Below are 23190 nucleotides of genomic sequence, written 5' to 3' on the forward strand. Positions count from 1 at the left end.
CAGCGTCATCATGGGAGCAGTGCCAGCTGGGATTCCCTGCCGTGTGTCCCCCATGGCCCAGCCATGGCCCAGCCTCCTCCTGTCTGCTTATGTTGTGGCAGGGTGCCCATCACGCCTGGCCTGAACCTCCTCCTATGACAGGCCAGGATTGATCGAGGCAAGGTACCAAACGCCTTCTCAAAAACAACAGAACAAGCTGGGGACTGGGGGTGCATACCTGTCATGCTAGCTACTCAGAGGCTGAGATCTGACAATTATGGTTTGAAGCCAGCCCGCCCAGGAAAGTCCATGAGACTCCACTTAACCACCAGAAAGCCAGAAGTGAGCTGTAGCTCAGGTGGTTGAGCACTAGCTTTGGGCACAAAAACTCAGGGACAGTGCCCAGGCCCTGAGTTTGAGCCTCAGGACTGGCACCAAAAACGAAACAAACACCACAAAAAATTCCAAACAAATGGATAGGGCTACTGTTATCACATCTTTTTTTTTTTTTTTTAATAGCTTTTCTGAGATGTAATTCACCCCACAGGGTATATAAGTTAATGCTTTGGTTTTGGTCAGCTGATGTGAAAGAGCAAGCAGCTTTGTTATTGAGTTAAACAATTTATCAAGTCTGATTCTTTTGAAAGACTTTATTGAGAAAAATGTTTCCACTATAGTAAAAACAAAATATTTAAGAAATTTGAGTTTAAAGGATTTCCCTGGGGTACTCTCTCTCTCAGTGCTGGTGCTGCTGGGGGGGAAAGGGGGTTCTGGGTTCTGCTTCACACCACAAGGCCCTCGCTTCCCCTCACTGGTTGGGCGTCTGACGACTGCTCACGTGTGCAGAAGGATCAGCAGCTGGTGACGGGGAGGTCAGGGCGCCTTTTGCCAGTACCACAGCGATGCTTGAGGCAGCAGGATCTTGGGCTGCAGCAGACACGGGCACTGAGCACGGGACACTTCAGTGACGCACCAGCATGGAGCCTGAGACCGTGCGATACAGGACATTGCTCCTAAGTGTTACTAAGTACGGAAGCCTATTGTCCTAACCTTAAGCGACACCTGCCAGCCAGAGGCACTGATGAGAGCAGGAGAAATACCAGGTCTGGCAAGCTGAGGAATGCCACCTGAGGAGGCTCTCTAGATGGACGCAGATGCTGCAGTGCCATCTGGCACAGTGTGTCCCCCAGAGAGTGACCTCTGAAAGGGAAGAGGTGAGCCGAGGAACGGGCTTGGGAGGAAAACCCCAATTACAGTGCAGAAGACCGTGAGGGCTGAGCCACACAGTCACTCCAGGGGAGGCTGGGAGAAGTGAGGAGCACTGCAGGGGAGGCTGAGGAGAAGTGAAGATCACTGCAGGGGAGGCTGAGGAGAAGTGAGGAGCACTTCAGGGGGAGCTGGCAGTCAAGGCCCTGTTTTGAGCTAGGCACTGGTGGCTCACGCCTTAATCCTACTCAGGAGGCTGAGATATGAGGATCATGGTTCAAAGCCAGCCTGGGTAAGAAAGTCTATGAGACTCTAATCTCTAATGAACCATCAGAAAACCGGAAGTGGCACTGTGAATCAAGTGTAGAGGGCTCCCCTTGAGCTGAAGAGCTGAGGGACGGTGCCCAGGCCCAGAGTTCAAGACCCACAACTGACAACAAAAAAGGATTCTATTTTGGGGGAGGTGGTGACACTGAGTTCTACGTCATAGCTGCTTGTCCTTGGAAATGGCAGGACCTGCCCAACCTGCATTAATGAGAGAAACAGAGACCAGCAATTGTGTAGAGAGCTGGAGGCCTGGGGCTTGGAAAGGGTTCCCAGAGGGCTAGAGGACAGAGCTCTGCCCAGCAGAGAAGAGGTGGCAGGGAAGGGCATGTGTCTGAGGAGACACTGGATGGGAGGATGAGCCCTGTGAAAAGCAGCTTTCCTATGGGATTTTGGACTGCAGACTCAGCAGCTGTGCGAATGTGTATCTTACCCAGAGGAAAGCAGCATAGAAGGGGATGAATGAAGCAGGCTCAGCCTGGTGCAGAATAAAACAGGGGTGGGGTGTGTGTGTGTGCGTGAGCGTGCGCAGAAAGAGCCATTGTGGAAGCAACAGCATCTCTGAAGACCCAAAAAGGAAGATGGTGAAGTGGCAGGGGGCTGGCAGGGGTTACAGGAGAGGCCAAGCAGGCCAGAAGCAGAGAAAAACTTGAGGTCAAGGGACCGAGGTAAGAGGTAGCAAGACGCAGGGTGGTCGAGAGAGGAGGAGGGCAGCTGGGCTGGGTGGCAGGCCTTGCCAGTGGACTTCAGAGTGTGAGGTCCCACCATGGCAGGAACGGCTTGCATGGAGATGTCTGACAGTGAGGATAAGACCCAGAAGCAGCCACATGGACTTTTTGCTATGACAAACAGAACTGGAGAACCCCGGGACCCATGTGTGCCAGTCCTGGGGGGGAGGGGTGTTGGGGGAGGGATGCAGCCCAGTAGACGTGTGGTGTTGCACACCTGTGGTACTGGGGGTCTATGGTGTCAGTGTGCATGGCCCATACCTCAGAGGTCCTGAGACTTATAGATGGCGCAGTCGCTACTGATGTCCCACTCCACTCGCTGGAAGAAGTAGACCATGGCGCTCTCCAGCAGGGAGCCACTCAGCACAGCCAGCAGAGAGACCATGCGGTTGATGTTCAAAGTCACTGGAATAGAAAGATATTTGATATGCTCTTAAGAATTTAAATTAGGGGCTGGGGGTTTAGCCCAGCGGAAGGGCGCCTGCCCGGCGTGCACAAGGCCCTGGAAAAAAAAAAAGCTACAAAAGCCCAAAAGAATTTAAGTTAGCCAGGGGCCAGTGGCTCAGGCCTGTAACCCTAGCTACTCAGAAAGCTGAGATTTGAGCATCAAGGTTCAAAGTCAGTCCAGGCAGCCAAGCCCTTGAGATTCTCATCTCCAAAGCTGGAAATGGGGCTGTGGCTCAAGTGGTAGAGTGCTAACAAGTTCAGGGACAGCATCTAGGCTCTGAGTTCAAACCCCAGGACAGACACTAAGAGACCCCCAAAAAATTGTTTTAATTAAATGAGCCAAGCGTGGCATAGCTTGTAACCTATCCACTGGGGGCAGAGTTCATTGGACAATGGCGCAAGGCTAGCTTAGGCAAACGAGGTTCCTAAGACTCCATCTCAATCAATGCAAGGCATGGTGGTGTGCACCTTTTGTTCCAGTTATGGAGAAGCCAGGCTGGCCTGGCACAGTGAGACAGAGGCAAAAAGGGGCTTGAGTGGTAGCATGCCTGCCTGACCCGTCCCAGACCCCAGCACCCACAAACACACAGCCTTGAGCTCAAAATCCAAGTACAAATGAAAGAAGTCATTTAGTAAAGTGACCTGTGATGTGTTCATGAAGCTGTTTTGGGGAAATCTGCCCTTGTCCTTATTTATATTTCTTATTCCTGTGTGTCCATCTACAACCCTTCTGTGAGTCTCAGACTACACCATCAACACCAGGCTGCTGCCTGAACAGACTCAAAAAAGTTTGAACCAGGGCTGGGAAGGTGGCTCAGTGGTAGAGTGCTTGCCTTGCATGCATGAGGCCCTGGGTTCAATTCCTCAGCACCACATAAGCAGAAAAAGCCAGAAGTGGTACTGTGGTGCTAGCCTTGAGCTGAAGAGCCCAGGGACAGTGCCCAGACCCAGAATTCAGGCCCATGACCGGCAAAAAAAAAAAAAAGTTTGAACCAATAACAGAAACAGCGGCAGCGTTCCACTCTGCATTATGATTCGAAGTACCAGGATGCAGGTTCATTCACCACGGCTTTATGGTACTGGAGGGACCTCATGAACCCTAGCTGTTCATCTGGAAGAGTACTTTTCATAGTGCATGGGGAAAGTGAAGACACATTTCCGGACAGAGGAGTACTGTCCGGGCATGTAATTCTGACTGACAACTACCCAGCCTGTTACTCCAGACAAGCCCAAGGTGATCCCACAGCCCCACGGCACCCAGACGATACAGGCAGACGCATTCTGGACACAGAAGTGCTGTGGTCACGTAACAATACCGAGTGCCTGTCATGTAAAGCACACTGCAGACATTGGTCATGTTACAGTCCTACAAAGAACCCTAGTGTTCCGCAGGCATAGTGTGTCCGAGCCTCCCTGTAGGCTGGAAGCGGAGCAGGGAGAATAAAAGCACACTTGCCTCTGATGGCCTGAGAGTTCGAGGTCAGCACGAACACTTTGATGAGCTTGAGGCACAGTGGTGTGTAGTCGTGCTCCCAGATGACCGCCGGGATCAGCAGCAGCTTCCCATAGCTCGATAGCAGCAGCGCTTTCAGCAGCAGAAAGAAGTTGGGCTTTTTCTTTGCTGTCCTGGGTCGTTCTAGCCACAGGAAAGCAAAAATGCCAATAAAAAAGGCAGTTTGTTCTAGGAGGAAATGAGAAATAAAAATATAGATGTCTTTCTCCAAGCTTATACCCTGACGAAAAGAAAGTTTAAAAGATCAAATAGTCAACTGATTTCATAAGAAATGCTTTAACAACATCAAATTTTCTTTTTCTTCTATTTAAAAAAAGTCATGCCGAGTTTCGGGACCTGGCTCCATCAAAACCTTCATACTTGAATACCTGAGACTATAGATGTGTACTACTGTGCTTGGCTTAACTCAAAGAAGCAGAGAATTAAGCAAACTAGTAATAAAGCAGCCACAGAAATTAATGCAGTTCTGACCAAGCCACAAGTTTGAATTCTGAGGAAGGGCATTTTCTCTTTTCCTTTTTGGAAGTAAACTGGTACTGGTTTTTGTTTTTTTTTTTGGGTCCGGTCATGGGGCCTAAACTCTGGGCCTGGGCGCTGTCCCTCAGCTCTTCAGCTCAAGGCTAGCGCTCTACCTCTTGAGCCACAACGCCACTTCTGGCTTTTTTCTTTTTGCTTATGTGGTGCTGAGGAATTGAACCCAGGGCCTCAGGCATGCAAGGCAAGCGCTCTACCACTGAGCCACCTTCCCAGCCCCTGGTACTGGGTTTTGAAGTCAAACTTTCGGTTCTGGTTCTTTTTTGCTCATTGCTGGCATTCTACCACTTGATCCATACTAGCCTAGTCCAGCTTTTTTTGGAGACTCAGACTTTTCTGGCTTTGAGCCTCAATCTGCAGAACGCAGTCTCCGGACTAGCCAAGATTATAGGTGTGAGCAACCAGCACCTGGCAGAAAGGCACTTTGTAAATACAAGTTTGGGGAATAGCCAATTTCCCTGTGAGCCATCAGCTATATAAGTTTTTTCCCTTAACTATGTTGAATTAGTATAATGTAATTAGTTCAGTATCTAGCAATCAGTCTGTTTTTACTAGAGATGGAGCTTACCTAATCTTCAGTTGGGTAATTTAGAATTTAACAATTATGACTTAAAATTTTTTTTGGTGTCAGTCTTGGGGCTTGAACTCAGGGCCTGGGCATTGTCCCTGGAATGCTGTACCCCTTCACTTCTGGTTTTCTGGTGGTTCATTAGAGAGAAGTCTTAAGGACTTTCCTGTGTGGGCTGGCCTAGAACCTTGATCATCAGATCTCCTGATGTAGCTAGGATTACAGGCTTTAAAAATTAGGACTTTTATTGACATTAAGTTTTACAGTGTTTTATGGAACTTTTTACTCTGGTAAGTATAGCTAGTTCCATACCAAAAGAAGGCAACTGTTAGACCAAGTAACCTAGCAGCTTAGTGAACCTTTGGTCTCAAATGCTATATCAGCTAGCTCCTCTTAGCAGTAAGGCCTGTGACTTGGTTTTAATCAGCAGCTAAGTACTGGGAAGCGCGGCATGACCTTACCTAAAGATGCGATGGCGAACATCCTGTAGAAGTCCCACTCCCTGGTGTAGCGGATCAGGTCATCAGGGGCAGTGCTCTGGCTTGAATCCTGCAGCTGCCACCACCTCAGGTATGCTTCACAAAGCAAACAGAACACGCAGAGCTTCCCATGGATCTGACGGTCAAAGACGAAGTCAGTCAGGAAAAGCAGTGCTCTGCTGTGTTTATTTACTTATTTAGCCAGTCCTGGGGCTTGAACTAAGGGCCTGGGTGCTGTGAGCCACAGCACCACTTCTGGCCTTTTGTTTATGTAGTGCTGAGGAATGGAACCCAAGGCTTCATGCATGCAAGGCAAACACTCTGCTAGTAGCCACATTCCCAGCCCTTCACTGTATTTAGTATCAACAGGCAGAGCTGAAACATTTGGTTTTTAAGAATGTTCTGTGTAGGCAATTTCAATTTCAGCTAAGTGCCTAACTGTATTCCTTCTATCAGGTGTTTTTTTTTTTTTTTGGCTGGTTCTGGGGCTTGAACTCAAGGCTTAGGCATTCTTCCTTAGTTTTTTTTTTTTTTTTTTGTCAAAGCTACCACTTGAGCCACAGCGCCACTTCTGGCTTTTTTGGTAGTCAGTCAGAGCTAAGAATCCCACGGACTTTCCTGTCTGGGCTGGCTTTGAACTGTAATCCTCATATCTCAGTCTCCTGAGTAGCTAGGATTACACGCCTGAGCACCACTGCCCAGCTCTCAATCAGTAGTTTTTTTTTTTCTTTCTTTGTCAGTTGTGGGGCTTGAACTCAGGACCTGGATGCTGTCCCTGAGCTCTTTTGCTCAAGGCCAGTGCTCTACCACTTTGAGCCACAGCTGCACTTCTGGTTTTTGAGTGGTTAATTGGACATAAGAGGCTCACAGAGACTTTTCTGCCTGGGTTGACTTTGAAACTCAATCCTCAGGTCTCAGTCTTCTGAGTAGTTAGGATGACAGGTGTGAGTCACTGGCACCCGGGTCAATCAGTAGTTTTAAATTAATAATATTCTTCAAAATCATATGAGAGATCTCTCAAATTATATTTAGGCCCCTATTCTGAGTCAGACCTTTGGTAGTAAAACTTTAAAAATGAAGGAATACAAATCAATACATGGAAAGAAAACAATTCAGAGGCAAAAACAAGCTGCAAGTTTCCAAAAGCACGAAGTTTGGGCAAAACAGACAATAGCAGACAAATTGCCTTCACGTCTTATATATTTCCCCTACAAATTAAGATCTGTCCTTCAATGTGAAGTGGGGATGAGAGTGGAGCCTGCAGGCTGGGAGCTCCTCAGCCGACACACTGGTTCTGTTGTACTTCATACACTACAGCACATAAAGCCCAATAAATGATGTCTTTAAATATTTTTCTTCTGATTGCTTACTTCTTGTAGGTCCAATTCTCTCCCACCCTGACACATCGTACAGGGAGCCCACTAAAAGCCAGTGGAAATTACAGAAAGCAGCTGCCCTGGCAGAGTCCTCAGCAGCCACCAGCCCGCCCCACTGGGGTAGCTTCCACTGGCTCCCAATCAGGCTGAGAGACCGGCCCTCCACACACGAGCTCTTCTTGTTACTCTTTAGAAATATAAAAAGCATCATCAGAAAAGGCTACATCACTTACATTTATCTTAGTATTGAAAAGAATGTGCCTGTAGGCCTGGGCTTTGCATAAAATAGCATTAATCAAGATGATGACAGGATCATACTCGATGTATTTGTCTACAGGCTTCTGACAGGATTTCTGGAATAATACAGGATAACATTAGAACCAACAACTCCATACTGTGAGATCTGAAAGGACTTGAAAGTGTCTGTTTTACACATGTACACCAAAGGTGGATGGGCATACACTGAAGTTAGTTTCCCACGTTTGTAAGAAGTGGTTTTACAAGAGACTAAGCGTCTAACTGGACCACGCGTATCCAAGGTGCTCAAAAGGTATTTCACTTCAAGCTGATTTTTAGGTGGGAAGGCGTCCAGACGGTCCTGCGAGTGCGGAATGTTAGCAAGTCTGGGCGTGTGCTTTCGCACACACTGCCGGCCCCACGGCCTCATGTTGATCTGGAGTCTGCGTGAAGCAGGCTGCCTGCCTGCCCCGCCTCTGGGGTGGCCAGTGAGCACCCCGAAGGGGCACACCACCACGAGTCTGGGGAGCGGGCGTCTTCTGGACAGTGTGAAGCAGGGTGCTGACCGTGCGCGTGAGGAGCGAGCGCCACGGCCCCAAAGCCAGGCCAGCAAGGGGCTCCCCAGGAGCGGCGGTCTGCAACCTCGCGAGCTTCCCGCAGGGGTAGGAAGCGCAGCCTGGTTGGTGCTGCCCCTACAGTAGAACTACCGCGGTAGGTCACACACCCACACTGGGAACCTGGCGGTGCCACAGCGGGAGGGGCCGCGAGCTCCCACCCTGCACCCCACGCTCGGCTGCGGGCCGAGGTGCTGCTGTCACCCGCACCCAGAAGTCAGTGTTCCCCGGCAGAGCGGCTGGGATCGGGAAGGAGGCCCGTCTGCCGGACGCGGGCCAGGCCAGGCCGGCCGCGCCACTCACCGCCCAACCCGCACCCCGAGCGCAGCCCCCGACTAAGATCTTCAGCCCGCGGTGGCTGTGAACCCCGTACAGCCTGCGGTCACCCGCACCCCGCGGTCGCCCAGCACGCACGCAGATGGTGATCTTCAGCACGCCGTGGCTGTAGTCCCGGTACAGCTCGCGGGCCTCCCGGTTGCACTCGATGCAGCGGTAGCAGCTGGGGGCCGATGCCGGCCCCTCCGCGCCCTTCCCGGGCCGCGGCCCGCAGCGCCCACCGGTTCCCATGGCCACCGCGCGGCCCCGCTTCCGGTCCCCGCCGGAAGCCGCCCTCGGCCGGAAGCAGGCGCGCACGGCCCGCCGGGCCTCGCAGTCCTCGGGCCGGGTCTGCGCTCGCGGCCGGCGCCGCGCGGACTACGACTCCCGGCGGGCGAAGTCCCCGGCCCCGCTCACCGCCCCGCCCGCCGGGCTCGCGCTCGCGCCCGCGCCTGCGCCGTGCGCGAAGATGGCACCTGCGGGCCGCGGCGGCGGCGGTCGGGGCGGCGCGGGCGCCGGGCCGCTGCGCTGGCTGCTGCTGGGCGCCGTGGCCTGCGCGCGGGCCTCCGAGCACCTCCCGCCGCTGTCGCTGCTCAAGCCCGAGGCGCCGGCGGCCGGCGGCGGCTGCGCGCAGCCCGGAGACTGGGCGGACCAGTACCCGGCCGAGTGCGGTGAGCGGGGCGGGGGCCGGCGGGGAGGTGAGAGGGACGGGGGCCGGCGGGGCGGTGAGAGGGGGCTGTGAGCGGGGGCTGTGAGCGGGGCCGGGGCCGGAGCTGGGGCCGGCGGGGAGCGTGGAGCCTGCGGCAAGGGCTGCGGGCGGGGAGTGCGGAGCGGGCGGCCGGGGCTGCGGGCAGGGAGCGTGGAGCGGGCGACCCCGGGCGCCTCCGGCCTCCCGCTGCCTGACCGGCAGCCCGGACCCCGCCGGCCCCGGTCCTCACGGTCCTCACGGGGGAAGGCCGGCCGGCCCGCGCCTCAGGCCCGGGAGCGGTGCGCGGTGCGTGGCAGTGGCGCGGGCTCTGTTGGGAAGGCCGGCCCGACCATCCAGCCACCTACCCCCCCCCCCCGCCGCCCCCTCCCCCGGGTCCCTTGGCCTCATCCCTCAGCTCGCACCTGGCGGCGGTTCTTTATGTTTAGTGGAGGTGAGACGTGAGGATTCCCGCAGTGTTCGCGGAGGAAAGGCTCACGCCGACCTCGTCACTGCCGCCCACGTGGGGAGCCGCATTCTCCCCCCCCTCCACACACAGGCAGCGCTCCCCCCCTCAGGCAGCTCTCCCCCTCCCCCGCATGCAGCGCCCCCCCCCACAGGCAACGCTTCCCCTCCGCAGGCAGCAACCCCCCCCACAGGCAGCAACCCCCCCCACAGGCAGCAACCCCCCCCACAGGCAGCAACCCCTCCACAGGCAGCACCCCCTCTCACGCAGGCAGCTCTCTGCCCCCCCGCAGGCAGCGGCCCCCCCCGCAGGCAGCGCCCCCCCCTCACGCAGGCAGTGCCCCCCCCGCAGGCAGCGCCCCCCCTCACGCAGGCAGCTCTCTGCCCCCCCCCGCAGGCAGTGCCCCCCCCCCCGCAGGCAGCGCCCCCCCTCACGCAGGCAGCGCCCCCCCTCACGCAGGCAGCGCCCCCCCTCACGCAGGCAGCGTCCCCCCCCGCAGGCAGTGCCCCCCCGCAGGCAGCGCCCCCCCCCCCCGCAGGCAGTGCCCCCCCCCGCAGGCAGCACCCCCCCTCACGCAGGCAGCGCCCCCTCCGCAGGCAGCGCACCCCCCGCAGGCAGCGCCCCCCCGCAGGCAGCGCCCCCTCCGCAGGCAGTGCCCCCCCCCGCAGGCAGTGCCCCCCCCCACGCAGGCAGCGCCCCCCCTCACGCAGGCAGCGTCCCCTCACGCAGGCAGCGCCCCCTCCGCGCAGGCAGCGCCCCCCTCGCGCAGGCAGCGCCCCCCCCTCATGCAGGCAGCGCCCCCCCTCACGCAGGCAGCGCCCCCCCTCACGCAGGCAGTGCCCCCCTCGCGCAGGCAGCGTCCCCTCGCGCAGGCAGCGCCCCCCCCTCACGCAGGCAGCGCCCCCCCTCGCGCAGGCAGCGCCCCCCCTCGCGCAGGCAGCGCCCCCCCTCGCGCAGGCAGCGCTCCCCCCCTCACGCAGGCAGTGTCCCTCTCACGCAGCCAGTGAACCCCCCCCCCAGCCAATTCCCTCCTCCCCTCCCCCGCAGGCTGTGCTCCCTGCTTTATGCGTGGCCTTGGCTGTGGGCAGTGAAGGTGACTGGCCAGCGCCGCCCTCCAAATGCGGTCCCTGCCCCAGTGTCACCCGTAGTCCCCGCCCGCGGACCTCTGTCTGCAGCATCGTCTCCTGTGAATGGAGGACTTCACCCCAGTCCCTTCGGGTCTCACTTCACTCACAGGACACCGTGAGGGGAGACCAGAACCTGAGCTGGCTGTGAGCCCAGCTCAGTCCTAAGCCCTCCCCGTTGGTGGCCTTGAGGGCTCGGCTGTCAGAAAAGCCACGGACACCTCCCTGGATGACAGCACTTCTCACGCTTCAGGAAACTGACGTGCAGCGAAACCACAGGCTCCCAGGATCCCAGCCGAGGAGGAGAAGTCCAGATGGCTTTTGTCTCCAGCAGTTCCGGGGTGTCAGGATCATGCCAGTGTTAGGAAGACTGTCTTGTGTTAGTGTCCGCCAGGTCTTGAGAGAGAATTTCTCATCAAGTAGGCACCTGAAGGAGACTTTCTGTCCTCCCTGCCTCCTCATGGAGGAGTGCATGATATTCTCTGCTTTCAAGAAAGAACACTGTGAAGCTTTGCGTCTGTACTGTGCTTAGATACTTTAGTTTTTACTTTGTGTGTCCTCGTTGAAATGTTGGTGTTAGTTGGGAGTTTAAAGTAAACGTGCAGATTAGTTACAGGGGTCTCTAGACCCCTAGCTGCCCGTGGCACTGAGGAGACGTCCCCAAAGTTCCCACTGTTTCCTGCTGTTTCCTGTAGCTTTGCTGGTTTATTATGTGACAAGAGTGTCTCTGTTGTAGAAGCACCTCTTGCCTTTCTCCTCATCCTGGGCAGTTATGGAGGGACCAGGCTGTATGAAGCCTGCCCCAGTCCTCTGTTCTCAGAGGAAGGGACAAACTTGGGGTGTACAAGTAATGGTGACACGGCCCGAGGGAAGGCTGGTGGTGTGCATCTGCAGCCCCCTTGGGAGAGCCAGGTAGTCTGAGTCATCCAGGGTCCAGAATTGATGAACTTTTCAGTCAGGTGAATGAGATCTCATTGTCTTGATTGACTTCTTCATATAAGGGCAGAGCCAGAGCCAAGGGCAAACAGAGCCACACAGGAACTTTGCAGGATGCTTCATGAAGCTGCCGAGGACAGAGAGCTGCATGGAAGCCTGCACAGGCTCTGATGAGCAGAAGGCACGGTCTCCCTGGCAGCCCCCACCCCTGTTGATTGCAGGGGCACATACACAGCTGCTGGGGGAGCCCGTCTGTCTGAAGGTTGTCCTGTGACACAGGCACAGTGCCACCCAGTGGAGTCCTGGTCCAGGGAACAGCCTCACTCAGATTCACACTGCACACGTATACCCTGGGTCTAAGCCTCTGACTCGCTCAGATCCACGCTGCACACCAGCCTTGGCCTCTCCCAGATCCACACTGTGCACAAGTGTGCCCTGAGTCTCAGCCTCAGCCTTGCTCAAATCCACACTGCACAAGTGTGTCCTGGGTCTCAGCCTCACTCAGATCCACGCTGCACACCAGCCTTGGCCTTGTTCAGATCCACACTGCGCACAAGTGTGCCCCATGTCTCAGCCTCACTCAGATCCATGCTGCACACAAGTGAGCCTCAGGTCTCAGCCTAAGCCTCATTCAGATCCACTGCCACACACAAGTGCACCCTGGGTCTCAGTCTCGTTGAGATCCACCGCCACACACAAGTGCGCCCTGGGTCTCGGCCTTGCTCAGATCCACCGCCACACACAAGCGAGCCCAGCGTTTTGCCTCAGTTGCACATGTTCATGGTCCCTCACACCTTTCCCTGCACATTTTCACATCTCTTTCTTAGTATGGAAGTTTGTATACCACAGCTTAGGATCCTCTATTCTCCTGCAGAGAAAATACCCTTACTCTTAGAAAAAAAGTGAGCACTGTATTGTATATACTTTTAGAATAAAAGTTTTAAAAATTATTACTGTGGTCTTGCTTTCAGTTTGTAGTGTGGGAGGAAATAATGGTGTGTTTTTGCCCATGTTCTCCACTGGCTTCCATGCATTCTGTTGATGCTGAAATGGGTCTTGAATTTACCTCCATTTCTTCCGAGAGGTTGCTGAGGTGAGGTTATCCCACCGGGAAGAAAGCCCAGATCTGAGCCTGGCCTCAGAAATATTCACATATTAGCATGATTTCTACTAACATGACAAAAGCCTACACCCATAAACTTTATTTTTTGGAAGCTATGTTTTTAAATAATCTCTGGATTTTGAGATTTGACATGTATTAGGGTGTTTAACTGATCCTAATATCTTGGATTGTAGAACTAAAATTTATTTGTGTGCCTGCCTGATGCTATTGCATTGTAGATGGTGGTGGTAGATATTGGAGCCCGTGTCTTGTAGATGTAGGTGGTGGTAGGTGTTGGAGCCTGTGTCTTGTAGATGGTGGTTGTAGATGTTGGAGCCTGTGTCTGTAGATGGTGGTGGTTGTAGGTATTGGAGCTGATGTCCTGAAGAGGAAACAAATCCATATAGATGGACCTGTGTTGTCTGCCTTGAATGAAGTTGAAAAAGGGGCAAGGTGGTAGGGGTTAATATCAGGGAGCTATTCAATGAGGTAGCCAAGGAGACCTAGTAAGAAGGCATTTAATCTCTGAACATGTGATTTGGGGGTATCTTTTTGGCCAGTCCTGAGGCTTAAACTCAGGGCCTGGGCCCTGTCCCTGAGTTGCTTTTGCTCAAGGCTAGCATTCTACCACTTGAGCCACAGCACCACTTCTGGGTTTTTCTGTGTATGTGGTACTGAGGAATTGAACCTAGGGCTTCATGCATGCTAGGCAAGCACTCTACCACTGAGCCACATTCCCAGCCCAATTTGGGGGTATCTTACACCTATCTTAATTAGACTCCTGCAGGTAAGGTCCAGGCTGTTTATGACTTGTCCATTAAAAAAGAGTTTCTGTTCCTGTTCTTTCTCCTAAAGCTAAACCGCAATTCACCCATTCATCCACTCATTCAAACTGTAATAAGCATACTAATTGTATTGTGTGTTCTTTCTCTCTCTTTCTCTCACCCTCCCTCCCTTCCTTCTTATCTTTTCTGAGATAGTGATTCTGTGTTTAACTTGTTTAGGAATTGCTATTCTGGTTTTATAGTGACTGTGCCATTTTATATTCCTACGAGCAAGTTTTCCATTTTCTCCACACCTCTACCAGACTTGTTTCTTTTTCTTTTTCTTAGTTAATTCCTTAATTAACGTATTATTAGTGTGTGTGTGTGTGTGTGTGTGTGTGTGTGTGTGTGTGTGTGTGTACTGAGGGATGAGGTGAGGGCCTAGTTCTGTTACTCAGCTTTTTACTCATGACTGACATTCACCCCTAGAACTACACCTTCCCCTCAGCTCTTTTGTTGGTTTAAGTTTGAGCTAGAGTATTGCAGACTTCTCTGCTCCATTGCCTTTGAGCTACGATTCTCCTAACCCTACCTCCTGAGAAGTTAGGGTTAGAGGCATGAGCCGCCAACACCCAGTTCCTCCCTTCTCCTTTCCCCTTTTACTCCTTTTTTCTTGTCACCATATTGGGTATGAGGAGGCTGTCTTTATGGCTTAATTCACATTTCTCGTGTAATGATGTAGAGTCATTTCGTATGCTCAGTGTCCATTTGTGGATCTTTAGAATTGAATTGCCCATTTTTGAACTGGTTGGCTTGTTTAGTTGTCTGAATTGTTCATATACTCTATACAACACTTACTGCAAGCCATACACTTCTTAGTGTATGTCTTCTAATATTGGATCTCCTTGGCTTGGGATTTTGTGTGTGTGTGCGCGCGCGCGCGCGCACGCATACACACGTATGCATGTACATGCTAACCTAAGGTGAAGGCTGTCAGATAAGCAACATCTACCTGGAAGAAGGGGCAGTGATGCAACCCCCCCACCCCCTTCTATCCCATGTGATTACATGGTGCTGAACCTGCGCAGGTTCTGTAGCCACAGGGACATCACAGCTTGCCTGACCCTCACCTCACTGTCCAGGGTAGGCAAAAGACGGTCACTATGAGTGTGCAGGATGTGTGCACACAGTTCTAGTGTTTCTTACACTTCTTTATTGTGGTTCTGTGTTGCTAAAATTTCAGTGTATAGTTAGACACTTAATTTATGATGGGACTAACATAGATTGTTTGTTTTTCAGAGTCTTCCTTTTTGAACTTCCATGAGTCTGACTGTGAACCTAAAGGATCCCCTTCCTGTGACTCCTTGCTTTCTCTCAACACTGAAAAAATTCTGGTATGTATCCTCTCTCCACCCCTCCTTTTCCTGTGTGCACCACCGTGCGCGTGCCAAAGGCAGAGATCGCCTCTCACGCTGATTAGGAGTCGGGCAGAAGATAAGGATCGGTCATCCAATATTTGGTCAGTTGCTATGACTTAGGAGTTCTATAGTTGGTCATTTTGGATCTTTGACTTTAGGCTGGAAGGAGTACAGGAGAGGTCATAACCAGAGTTTATTTTTAGGGGTCTGAATTTGCAGATATTATCTTATTTTTCCAGCTTTTTTTTTTTTTTCTGCCTTTATCCTGGGGCTTGAACTCAAGGCTGGGTGCTGTCCCTGAACCTCTTTATGCTCAAGGCTAGTGTTCTACCACTTGAGCCATAGTACCACTTCCAGCTTTTTTCAATAGTTTATTGGAGACCAGTCTCACAGGAACTTTTCAGCCTGGGCTGGCTTTGAACCTCAATTCTCAGATCTCAGCATCCTGAGTAGCTAGGATCTTTTGTAGCTTTTTTTTTTTTTTTTTAGTGTTAACTGCTCTGTAAAGGAACTCCTTCACTTGGGGGCTGAGGGCCTGGCACCGGCTTGTTCTTGTGAGCACACCTGCCATGTGTCTGCTTGTCTGTGTTGATGTGTTTTCTTCTGGCCTGCGGCCTTTTGCTCACACCTAACTGAAGCAGAGCTCTTGTGTGCCTAGGACTAACGCTGCTCACCATGCCTGTCTTCTTGATATTTCCATAGATTTTGCTTACAGTTTTCTTGACAGTACTCACTGTTCTTCAGAGCTTTGCCTTTCCTATTGGAACTGTTGAAGTTGCTTACAAGTTGCAAACAAGAGAAAGGCCCACTGGTTTTTCCAGGCTCACTGCCTAACAGTCAACTGGATTATGTGCACAAACGTTTGTATTAGATGTCCTAAATCACTACAAGTGTTCAGGCAGAAACTAGATAACCCTGCAGTTAGATTCTCAGGAATTCTGAGGGCCCTTCTTCTTGGTAGTGATTTAAGTGGTTCCTTGGGTCACATTTCCTGTTTCAGAGAGTACTACTGGGCTGAGTGTCGTGGTACATTCCTGTAATCCTAGCACTCAGGAGGCTGAGGCAGGACAATCAGGAATTTGAGGCCAGCCTGGGCTACATAGCTTGTGGCAAGAACCTTTTTAAAATGTAAATGGATGAATGAGTGAATGAATGAATGAGTGAACAAAAAAAGAGTGAATTATTGACATGTGATGTGGCCCTGTGCCACCATATGGCACTAGTAGGTGGCACTGGTCGGTGCTGCACCTTGAGGAAGGCTGAGGGGTTCCGTCCGGGCAGGCTGCAGGGGGAGCTTCTAACCATGGGAGTGGCCTGGAAGTGGGACGCGTAGATGTTTGTCAGCTTTCTGGAGGGGATGGAGTAACACGTGAGCTTCCTGGGATGGGCACTCTCTGCCTTGTGTCCTCCCGTTTGTGGCTTGTGTTTTGATCTGAGCTAGCTCACTCTTGACCTATTTGCAAACTGGTACCACTCTCTTTGAACATTAACTTTGGATTGTGAATGGCAGTACTTTGTAACTTACTGTTTGGATCCCTGAGACCAGGTGGGCCGCGGTGGCCGGCCTTCTTCATGCTGCCTGCATACACATTAGCCAGAAGAGGGCCTGCTGAGTCATTCCTCCTCTGCCTGCCCGTGGACTCCTGTCCTGCAGCTCTCAGAAAAGAAGAATCCACAGATGGCTGGCCACTTGGTTCTGTCCTCTAAATTCAGTGTCATTTTCAGGGAAATGGTCCTAGAGCAAATGATGTTAAGTGAGGTAAGCCAGGCTCAGAGAGACAAACAGCACAAGCTTACTCTAATTTATGGATGTTATACCTAAAATACAACTAGGCATGATTACAGGGCTCTATGTATGTACACACAAACAAAAATTGGCTAAAGAAAGTATACCAAGGGAAAGAATCTGAAAGTGGCTTCTCCCTGACCTAGCTTTTCTTGAATACGAGTGTGAGTTAGTGTGACTCTTGAACTAGCCTGCTGACTCCGGTAGGGAGTTTGGACTTCACTGTGTTGTGTCAAGTTCCTGCTGACACTCAGAGGTTCTGGTGTGATGGCAGACTTGTGTCATCAGACCTAACTTCCTCCAAGACATGCTGGAGCCGCCACCGTGTCACAGACAGATGCAGTATGAGAACTACATCTGAACCCTGCCAGCGACTCTACCTTGCTTTCCTAGTTCCCCTTTGGGTTTTTTAGCTCTCCGTGTGTCCATGGGGTTTCATTGGAGCCCAGCCTGCTGCAGCTTTGGAACAGTCCTGTTCATGACTTGCTACGCTTTATTCAGTAGGATGTCTTGTTGCTTTGTCCTTTATGCCATCTTTTCTGTCCAGCTTGCACTTTGTGCTTCTGAAATATGTTTAGAGTTTAAAACCCAGTATTTTGTCAGGTGTGGTGGCATATTCCTGTAATCTTGGGTACTTAAGAGGTAAGAGGCAGCTATACATCTGACAAAAGCCTAATAGCCAAAACATACAAGGAACAAGGAGCTAAGAGACTTACCCCCTCCCCAATTAATAACTTAATAAATAAGAAAGATACCTAAATAAAGACTTCTTAGAAGTAAGAATGGCCAATAAACACTTGAGTAAATGCTCAACACCCTGGCCATAAAAGAAATGCAAATCAAAACCATGTTGAGATTCCATCTCACCCCAGGAAGATTGGCTGTCATCAAGAATTTGTACAACAAATGCTGGCAGGGATACAGGGGGATAAAGAAACCCCCACTGCTGGTGGGAATGTGAACTAGTACAACCACTTTGGACAGCAGTCTGAAGGTTCCTCAAAAACTAAGCATAGCTGGGTGCAGGTGGCACACGTCTGTGATTCTAGCTACTCGATAGGCTGCGATTTGAGGGTCATGGTTCGAAGCCAACCCAGGCAGGAAAGTCCGTGAGACTCTTATCGCCAATAAATTGCACTGTCACTCAAAGTGGTAAAGCACTTGCCTTGAGTGAAAAAGCTGAGAGACAATGCCCGGGTCCTGAGTTCAAGCCCCATGACCAACCAAAAAAACTCACAAAACATAGAACTTTCCTATGATCCAGTTGTACCAGAGCATTACAAGCCAAGATACTGTAAAGACACCTGTACATCCATGTTCACTGCTGAACTATTCACAATAGCCAAGATAAGGAAACAGCCCAAGATGCCCTGTAACAGACGAGTGGATAGTTACACACAATAGCATTTGACACAGCCATCAGAAAGAATAATATGTCATTTTCAGGGAAATGGTCCTAGAGCAAATGATGTTAAGTGAGGTAAGCCAGGCTCAGAGAGACAAACAGCACAAGCTTACTCTCATTTGTGGATGTTATATCTAAAATACAACTAGGCATGATTACAGGGCTCTATGCATGTACACACAAACAAAAATTGGCTAAAGGAAGTATACCAAGGGAAAGAATCTGAAAGTGTAATTCCTAAACCACTGAAGGTTTAGGCATCCATCAAATGGATGCCAGGAAGTGGAAACATGTTTTGAGGGTGTGAAGAGGGGCACAAGAGTGGAGGGAGGGAGGGTAAGCAAATGCAGTCACAGAATTCAGTGTACACCATGTGAAAAATGAGCCATGCCTTGGTAGGTAGAGGTAAGAGGGGAGATGGAAGAAGGACGTAAGGGTGATATGCACTAAGAAGCACTGTGCTCATAACCTGACTCCTGGAGTTGTGGCCTCTTGTGTACAACTCCTTAGTAACAACAATGAAAAAGAGGCTGAGGAAGGATCACAGTTTTTTTAAAAAACATTCACTTTGGCAAATACTAGTTCATATGATCAGAGCCACAGAGCATTGCACCCTGGTGTTCCTCCCCTAAGAATATCCTTTTGGCTCACTAGGATCACAAGTTTGAGATCAGCTTGGGCAAGTTAGTGAGACCCACTCCCCTATCATTAATATGACTTAAAGCAGATATTTTCTTGCTTTCATTTAAGCAAAATGTAACTTTAAAAATTCATATACAGATTTTGGGCTGAGAAGTTGGCAGAGTGCTTGCCTAGCATGCATGAAGCCCTGGGTTCGATTCCTCAGTACCACATAAATAGAAAAGGCCAGAAGTGGTGTTGTTGCTCAAGTGGTAGAGTGATTAGCCTTGAGCAAAAGAAGCTCAGGGACAGTGCCTAGGCCTGAGTTCAAGCCCTAGGACTGGCAATAAGTAAATAAATAGCTAGCTATTGAATAGATTTTTAAATGCAGAGTTTTAAATACATGCTTTTCCTTCATTAGTCAAGGTTATGTGTGTGAGAAAGAACATGTTTGAAGCCAGGTAATTGTGGCTTGGGCCTGTACATATAGCTACTTAGGAGGCTGAGGATTGTAGTTTGAAGATAGTTTGGGCAGAAAAATTTATGAAATTCTTAATTCCAATTAACCAGTAAAAGGTAGAAGTAGAGGTGTGGCTCAAGTGGTAGAGTACCAGCCTTGAATGGAAAGAAAAGAAGTCAGGTTCTCACCTGAGGCCGCATGAGGCCGCATTCTAGCCTCAGTACTGCACAAAAATGAAAGAGTTATAAACACATGCTTTATTCTTTTTTCTTTTCTTTCTTTCTTTCTTTCTTTCTTTCTTTTTTTTTTTTTTTCCAGAGCCAGGCCAAGTCTATTGCAGAGCAAAAGAGATTCCCATTTGCTACTGATAATGACAGCACAAATGAAGAGTTAGGTAAGATTTGAATCTGGGAATGTTCTTGTAGTGTGTCTAGGGCTTGTGCTCAGATGTGATCAGGGAGGCAGGGAGGAGAGGGGACAGAACCTGGACAGGCTCTGCCATTGGGCCTTTTGGATCTTGCCCAGGAAGTGGCTTGGACGGATGGTCAGTAAGGGCTTTGAGCCCTGCCTGCTGTGGAGATGGACGCTGGCTGTCATGGTCCCTGAGCAGTTTCCACTCCTCAGTGGCAAAGCATAGAGCAGCGAGTGCAGAGTCAAGCCACAGAACTGATGTGTGTGTGTGTGTACGCGCGTGTACACACAAGCATATGTGCACACACACCAGCCAGTACTGGAGCTTGAATTTAGGGCCTTAGGCTCTCACATTTAGGCCAGTACTGGAGCCACACCACCACTTCTGCCTTTTTGCTGGCTAACTGGAGATGGGAATCTCACTTTCTTGCCTGGGCTGGCTTTGAACCATGATTCTCAGATCCTCGTCTCTGAATAGCTAGGATTATAGGTCTGAGCCACCAATGCCTTAGCTGCTTCAGTCTTCTTTGTGATAAAATAGCCACATTTAACTTTATTCCCAAGGTGGGTATATAACTACTGGGCCTGAGGGTGTGCATGCAAAAGTGAATCCAGATGTGCACAGGAGCTTTGAGGTTGATCTGTTCGTGGCCCATTTATTTTTATTTTATTTTATGTTTTGTCCATCATGGGCCTGAACTTTGGGCCTGGGCGCTGTCCCTGAGCTCTTCAGCTTAAGGCTAACACTTCACCAGTTGAGCCACAGTGCCACTTCCAGCTTTTTCTGCTTATGTGGTGCTGAGGAATCAAACCCAGGGCCTCATGCATGCAGCGCATGCACTCTACCACTGAGCCCTTGTGGCCCATTTAAACACAGTCTGGCTCCTGAGTCGGGATCCTCCTGTGTCTGGGGAGCTTCCCATGTCTGGGGCCCCCTGTGTCTGGGGCCTCTCATGTTGGGGGCCCCCCCGCATTGGGAGCATGCTGGCCAGGGCTGTGTTGCCTAATGAGGCCACTCTTGCAGGCCACACTTGATGAGCAGACAGCCTGTGCACAGGTGACTGCAGGGATTTTTGCTTCCTCATTTGATCATGGTAATGGATGTGCTTTTTGTTGGCCCTGAGCCCTGCTTGCATCCTCTCCTTCCCATTAGTGCAGAGGAGAGCTGACATTTTGAAAGCACGTGTCACCTCTCTTTGTTGTGTTTTTTTTTTTTTGTCAGTCATGGGGGCTAAACTCGGCCTGGGCACTGCCCCTCAGCTCTTCAGCTCAAGGCTAACACTCTACCACTTGAGCCACAGCACCACTTCCGACTTTTTCTGCTTATGTGGTGCTGAGGAGTCGAACCCAGGGCCTCATGCATGCAAGTACTCTACCACTGAGCCACCTTCCCAGCCCCACATATCACCTCTCAGTGGTGGTCTTTGGGGAGTGTGGCAGAGCTTCATGAGGTCTTGGGAAGGCTGTGGCAGTGCATCGGATTTGGTTTTTCCTGAAGTCTTTGGAGCCTGTCCAGCCTTCTGGTGGTTAAATAATTATATGTGCCTGGTCTGTTGTGTTCTCATGAAGAGTCCTGGTAGGCTGGGAGTAGCGTGGGTCCTGAGTTGGTTTAGGATCTTGTGTCACAGAGATTTTTACTTGCAAAAACATCTTTCAGCCAGGCACAGTCTTACCCACCCCTATAATTGCTGTTACTTGAGAGGCAGAGATCAAGAGGATTGCAGTGTGAAGTTCAGGAAACATATGCGCAAAAATAGAAGCCCCTGTCTAAAAAATAATAGAGCAAAAAGAACTCAAGTAGCAGAGTGGAAGTTCTGAGTTCAAAGCCAAATACTGATAAATCAGTCTGATACTTACTGCCAACATAATTTGTTACCAGGAGATTTGAGTGGCTGGTTAGTGGAGATTTCTGTCAGAATTACAGTTACTGTAGTTTTTCCTTTATATCTTTGAATTTTATAGAACTTAGATCACATAGTTGTCTGATATTTGGATTAGCGTCTTCTAACATTTTGTTTTCTCAAAAAATGTTTACTTTTAGATGGAAAGATTTGAGAATGTCATTTAATGTTTAGTGGAATTTAATAGCCAAGTTATGGCTATTTAAAGATTTAAATATGTGCCTAAAGTACAAAAATTTCATTATTGGTTTTTTTATACTTCTTTATTTGGTCAACAGATATGACTGATTGTAGGAAGATAAATAAGAAATTTGAGCAGTTTAGATCTGACAGGAATTTTGGGAGAGTATGAGACTTGAACTCAGGGCCTTGCCCTTGCTAGGTACCCAGCACTTTTTGCTTTGGCTGTTTTTCTAAAAGGTCTTAGGTTTATGCCAGGCTGTCAGCACCACTGTTCTCCTTATGTCCTGTTGAACAGCTGGTTGTACAGCTGTGCTCACAGACACACTGGCACACCAGCATTTACCAGCTGAGGTCAGGTCTCGTCCAGGTTGGCTAATGCCAACCTGCAGTCCCCCTGAGTAGCTAGGATTATAGGCATGCACCATCTAGCCCAGCCTGAACGGTCTTAAATTTTTCTACTGGTTGGATTGAAGGCATGGCACAGGTGGTAGAGTGCCAGCCAGTCGGCAGAAGCAAGTGTCAGATAATGTGTTCCAGTCCTGCAGACGAAAGAAAGAAAGAAAGCCATTTCTACTGGCTTGTTAAGCAAGAGTCAGAGAGTCAGATGTGACTGGTTTCTGTGAGTGCATGACTGGCCAGAACTGGAGCCCACCTCCTCCAGTGTCCCATTGACTCCTGCATTCAGGTGTCTGTGTTCATCGTTGCTCCTTTGATCAGCCCCTGTACATGTGTCTGGGCCAGCGTCGGTGTCTGGCACGCAATGTCTGTCCTAGTGGAGCCGGGAGGACTAGCCTAGGCCAGCGTCGGCAGTGTGCCTGCGGCTCCTGCTTCATTCCTTGTTCGCAGGGAGGTTACAGCTGTCCCCTGCTCCCTCAGAAGCTTACCTGTACCTAGCAGAGCAGGAGAGCAGGCGGTGGTGGTTCTTCTGTTGCTGTCACTGCTGTTCTCACAATGTCCCTGTGCGGGTGTCTGATAGGATTGTTTTCCACGTGAACCTTGGGGAGGAACAGACCTTCTTATTTGAAGAGGGCTTCCAAAGCTTTTCTATTTTGATACCCATTTAAAAAATGGGTATCAGGTTATTTATAAAGGTATTCTAAATTACTTCCTGCATTCAGTGATCTACTGCTTGTAGTTTTGTTGTTTTTTTTTTTTCTTTTTTTTTTTTTGGGTCTGGTCATGGGCCCTGAACTCTGGTCTGGGCGCTGTCCCTCAACTCTTCAGCTCAAGGCTAGCACTCTACAACTTGAGCCAGAATGCCACTTCAGGCTTTTTGCTTTTTGCTTATGTGATGCTGAGGAATCGAACCCAGGGCCTCATGCATAGAAGGCAAGCGCTCTACCACTGAGCCACGCGCTCTACCACTGAGCCACCTTCCCAGCCCTGCTTGTAGTGTTTTTTATGGCTTTTACCATCAGGGAATGCAAGCTCTTAATGCCAGTGGATGTGATAGGTAGCTAGCCATTGGATATAGAATTATAGCTATCATAACAGTAGAGGTTTTTTTTTACATTTTTTTATTTTTAGCAAAGAAATGTGATCAAAATAGTCATGTGGAGTTGAGGATAAAATGTTTTTCAGGAATTTTAGGGAACTGAAGCCTAGAAT

At 50.5% G+C, this 23190-nt stretch overlaps 2 protein-coding genes across 12 annotated transcripts in view; one reads left to right on the forward strand and one right to left on the reverse strand.

The window, feature by feature from the left end:
* Positions 1–617: 617 nt before the first annotated feature.
* Arv1 (ARV1 homolog, fatty acid homeostasis modulator) lies at positions 618–8597 on the reverse strand. Of its 3 annotated transcripts, none has more exons than XM_042685998.1 (6): positions 8420–8597; positions 7388–7507; positions 5761–5914; positions 4141–4320; positions 2499–2642; positions 618–963 (listed from the first exon to the last, which is right to left on the reverse strand). In XM_042685998.1, the coding sequence occupies exons 1-5, from the start codon at positions 8570–8572 to the stop codon at positions 2500–2502; spliced, it is 750 nt and encodes a 249-aa protein (XP_042541932.1). In that variant the 5' UTR covers positions 8573–8597; the 3' UTR covers positions 618–963; position 2499. The 3 variants fall into 3 exon arrangements, with proteins under 3 accessions (XP_042541932.1, XP_042541931.1, XP_042541930.1); XM_042685997.1 differs by having other exon boundaries at positions 618–906; positions 4141–4365; XM_042685996.1 differs by having other exon boundaries at positions 4141–4365.
* Positions 8598–8789: 192 nt separating this feature from the next.
* Positions 8790–23190, forward strand: part of Ttc13 (tetratricopeptide repeat domain 13) — a 64472-nt gene continuing 50071 nt past the window's right edge. For 8 of the 9 annotated variants that reach the window (XM_042685986.1, XM_042685987.1, XM_042685989.1 and 5 more), the window contains exons 1-3: positions 8790–8991; positions 14697–14791; positions 19406–19481. In XM_042685986.1, the coding sequence (XP_042541920.1) occupies positions 8790–8991; positions 14697–14791; positions 19406–19481 (373 nt within the window). Of the gene's footprint in view, positions 8992–14696; positions 14792–19405; positions 19482–23190 lie in introns of those variants that run through there. The other variant, XM_042685995.1, reaches the window with a different exon arrangement.

The sequence above is a fragment of the Dipodomys spectabilis genome, unplaced genomic scaffold (genome assembly GCF_019054845.1).
Source record: "Dipodomys spectabilis isolate Male_0828 unplaced genomic scaffold, ASM1905484v1 ptg000096l, whole genome shotgun sequence".
Taxonomy (NCBI): domain Eukaryota; kingdom Metazoa; phylum Chordata; class Mammalia; order Rodentia; family Heteromyidae; genus Dipodomys; species Dipodomys spectabilis.

Excerpts from the sequence above, each read along its gene's own strand:
- Arv1 (XM_042685997.1), bottom strand. The coding sequence starts at position 8,572 with ATGGGAACCGGTGGGCGCTGCGGGCCGCGGCCCGGGAAGGGCGCGGAG. Across the intron at positions 7,508-8,419 it reads TGCTGAAGATCACCATCTGC|AAATCCTGTCAGAAGCCTGT; the intron begins GTGCGTGCTGGG and ends GTATTATTCCAG. Across the intron at positions 4,366-5,760 it reads GTTCGCCATCGCATCTTTAG|AACAAACTGCCTTTTTTATT; the intron begins GTAAGGTCATGC and ends ATTTCCTCCTAG.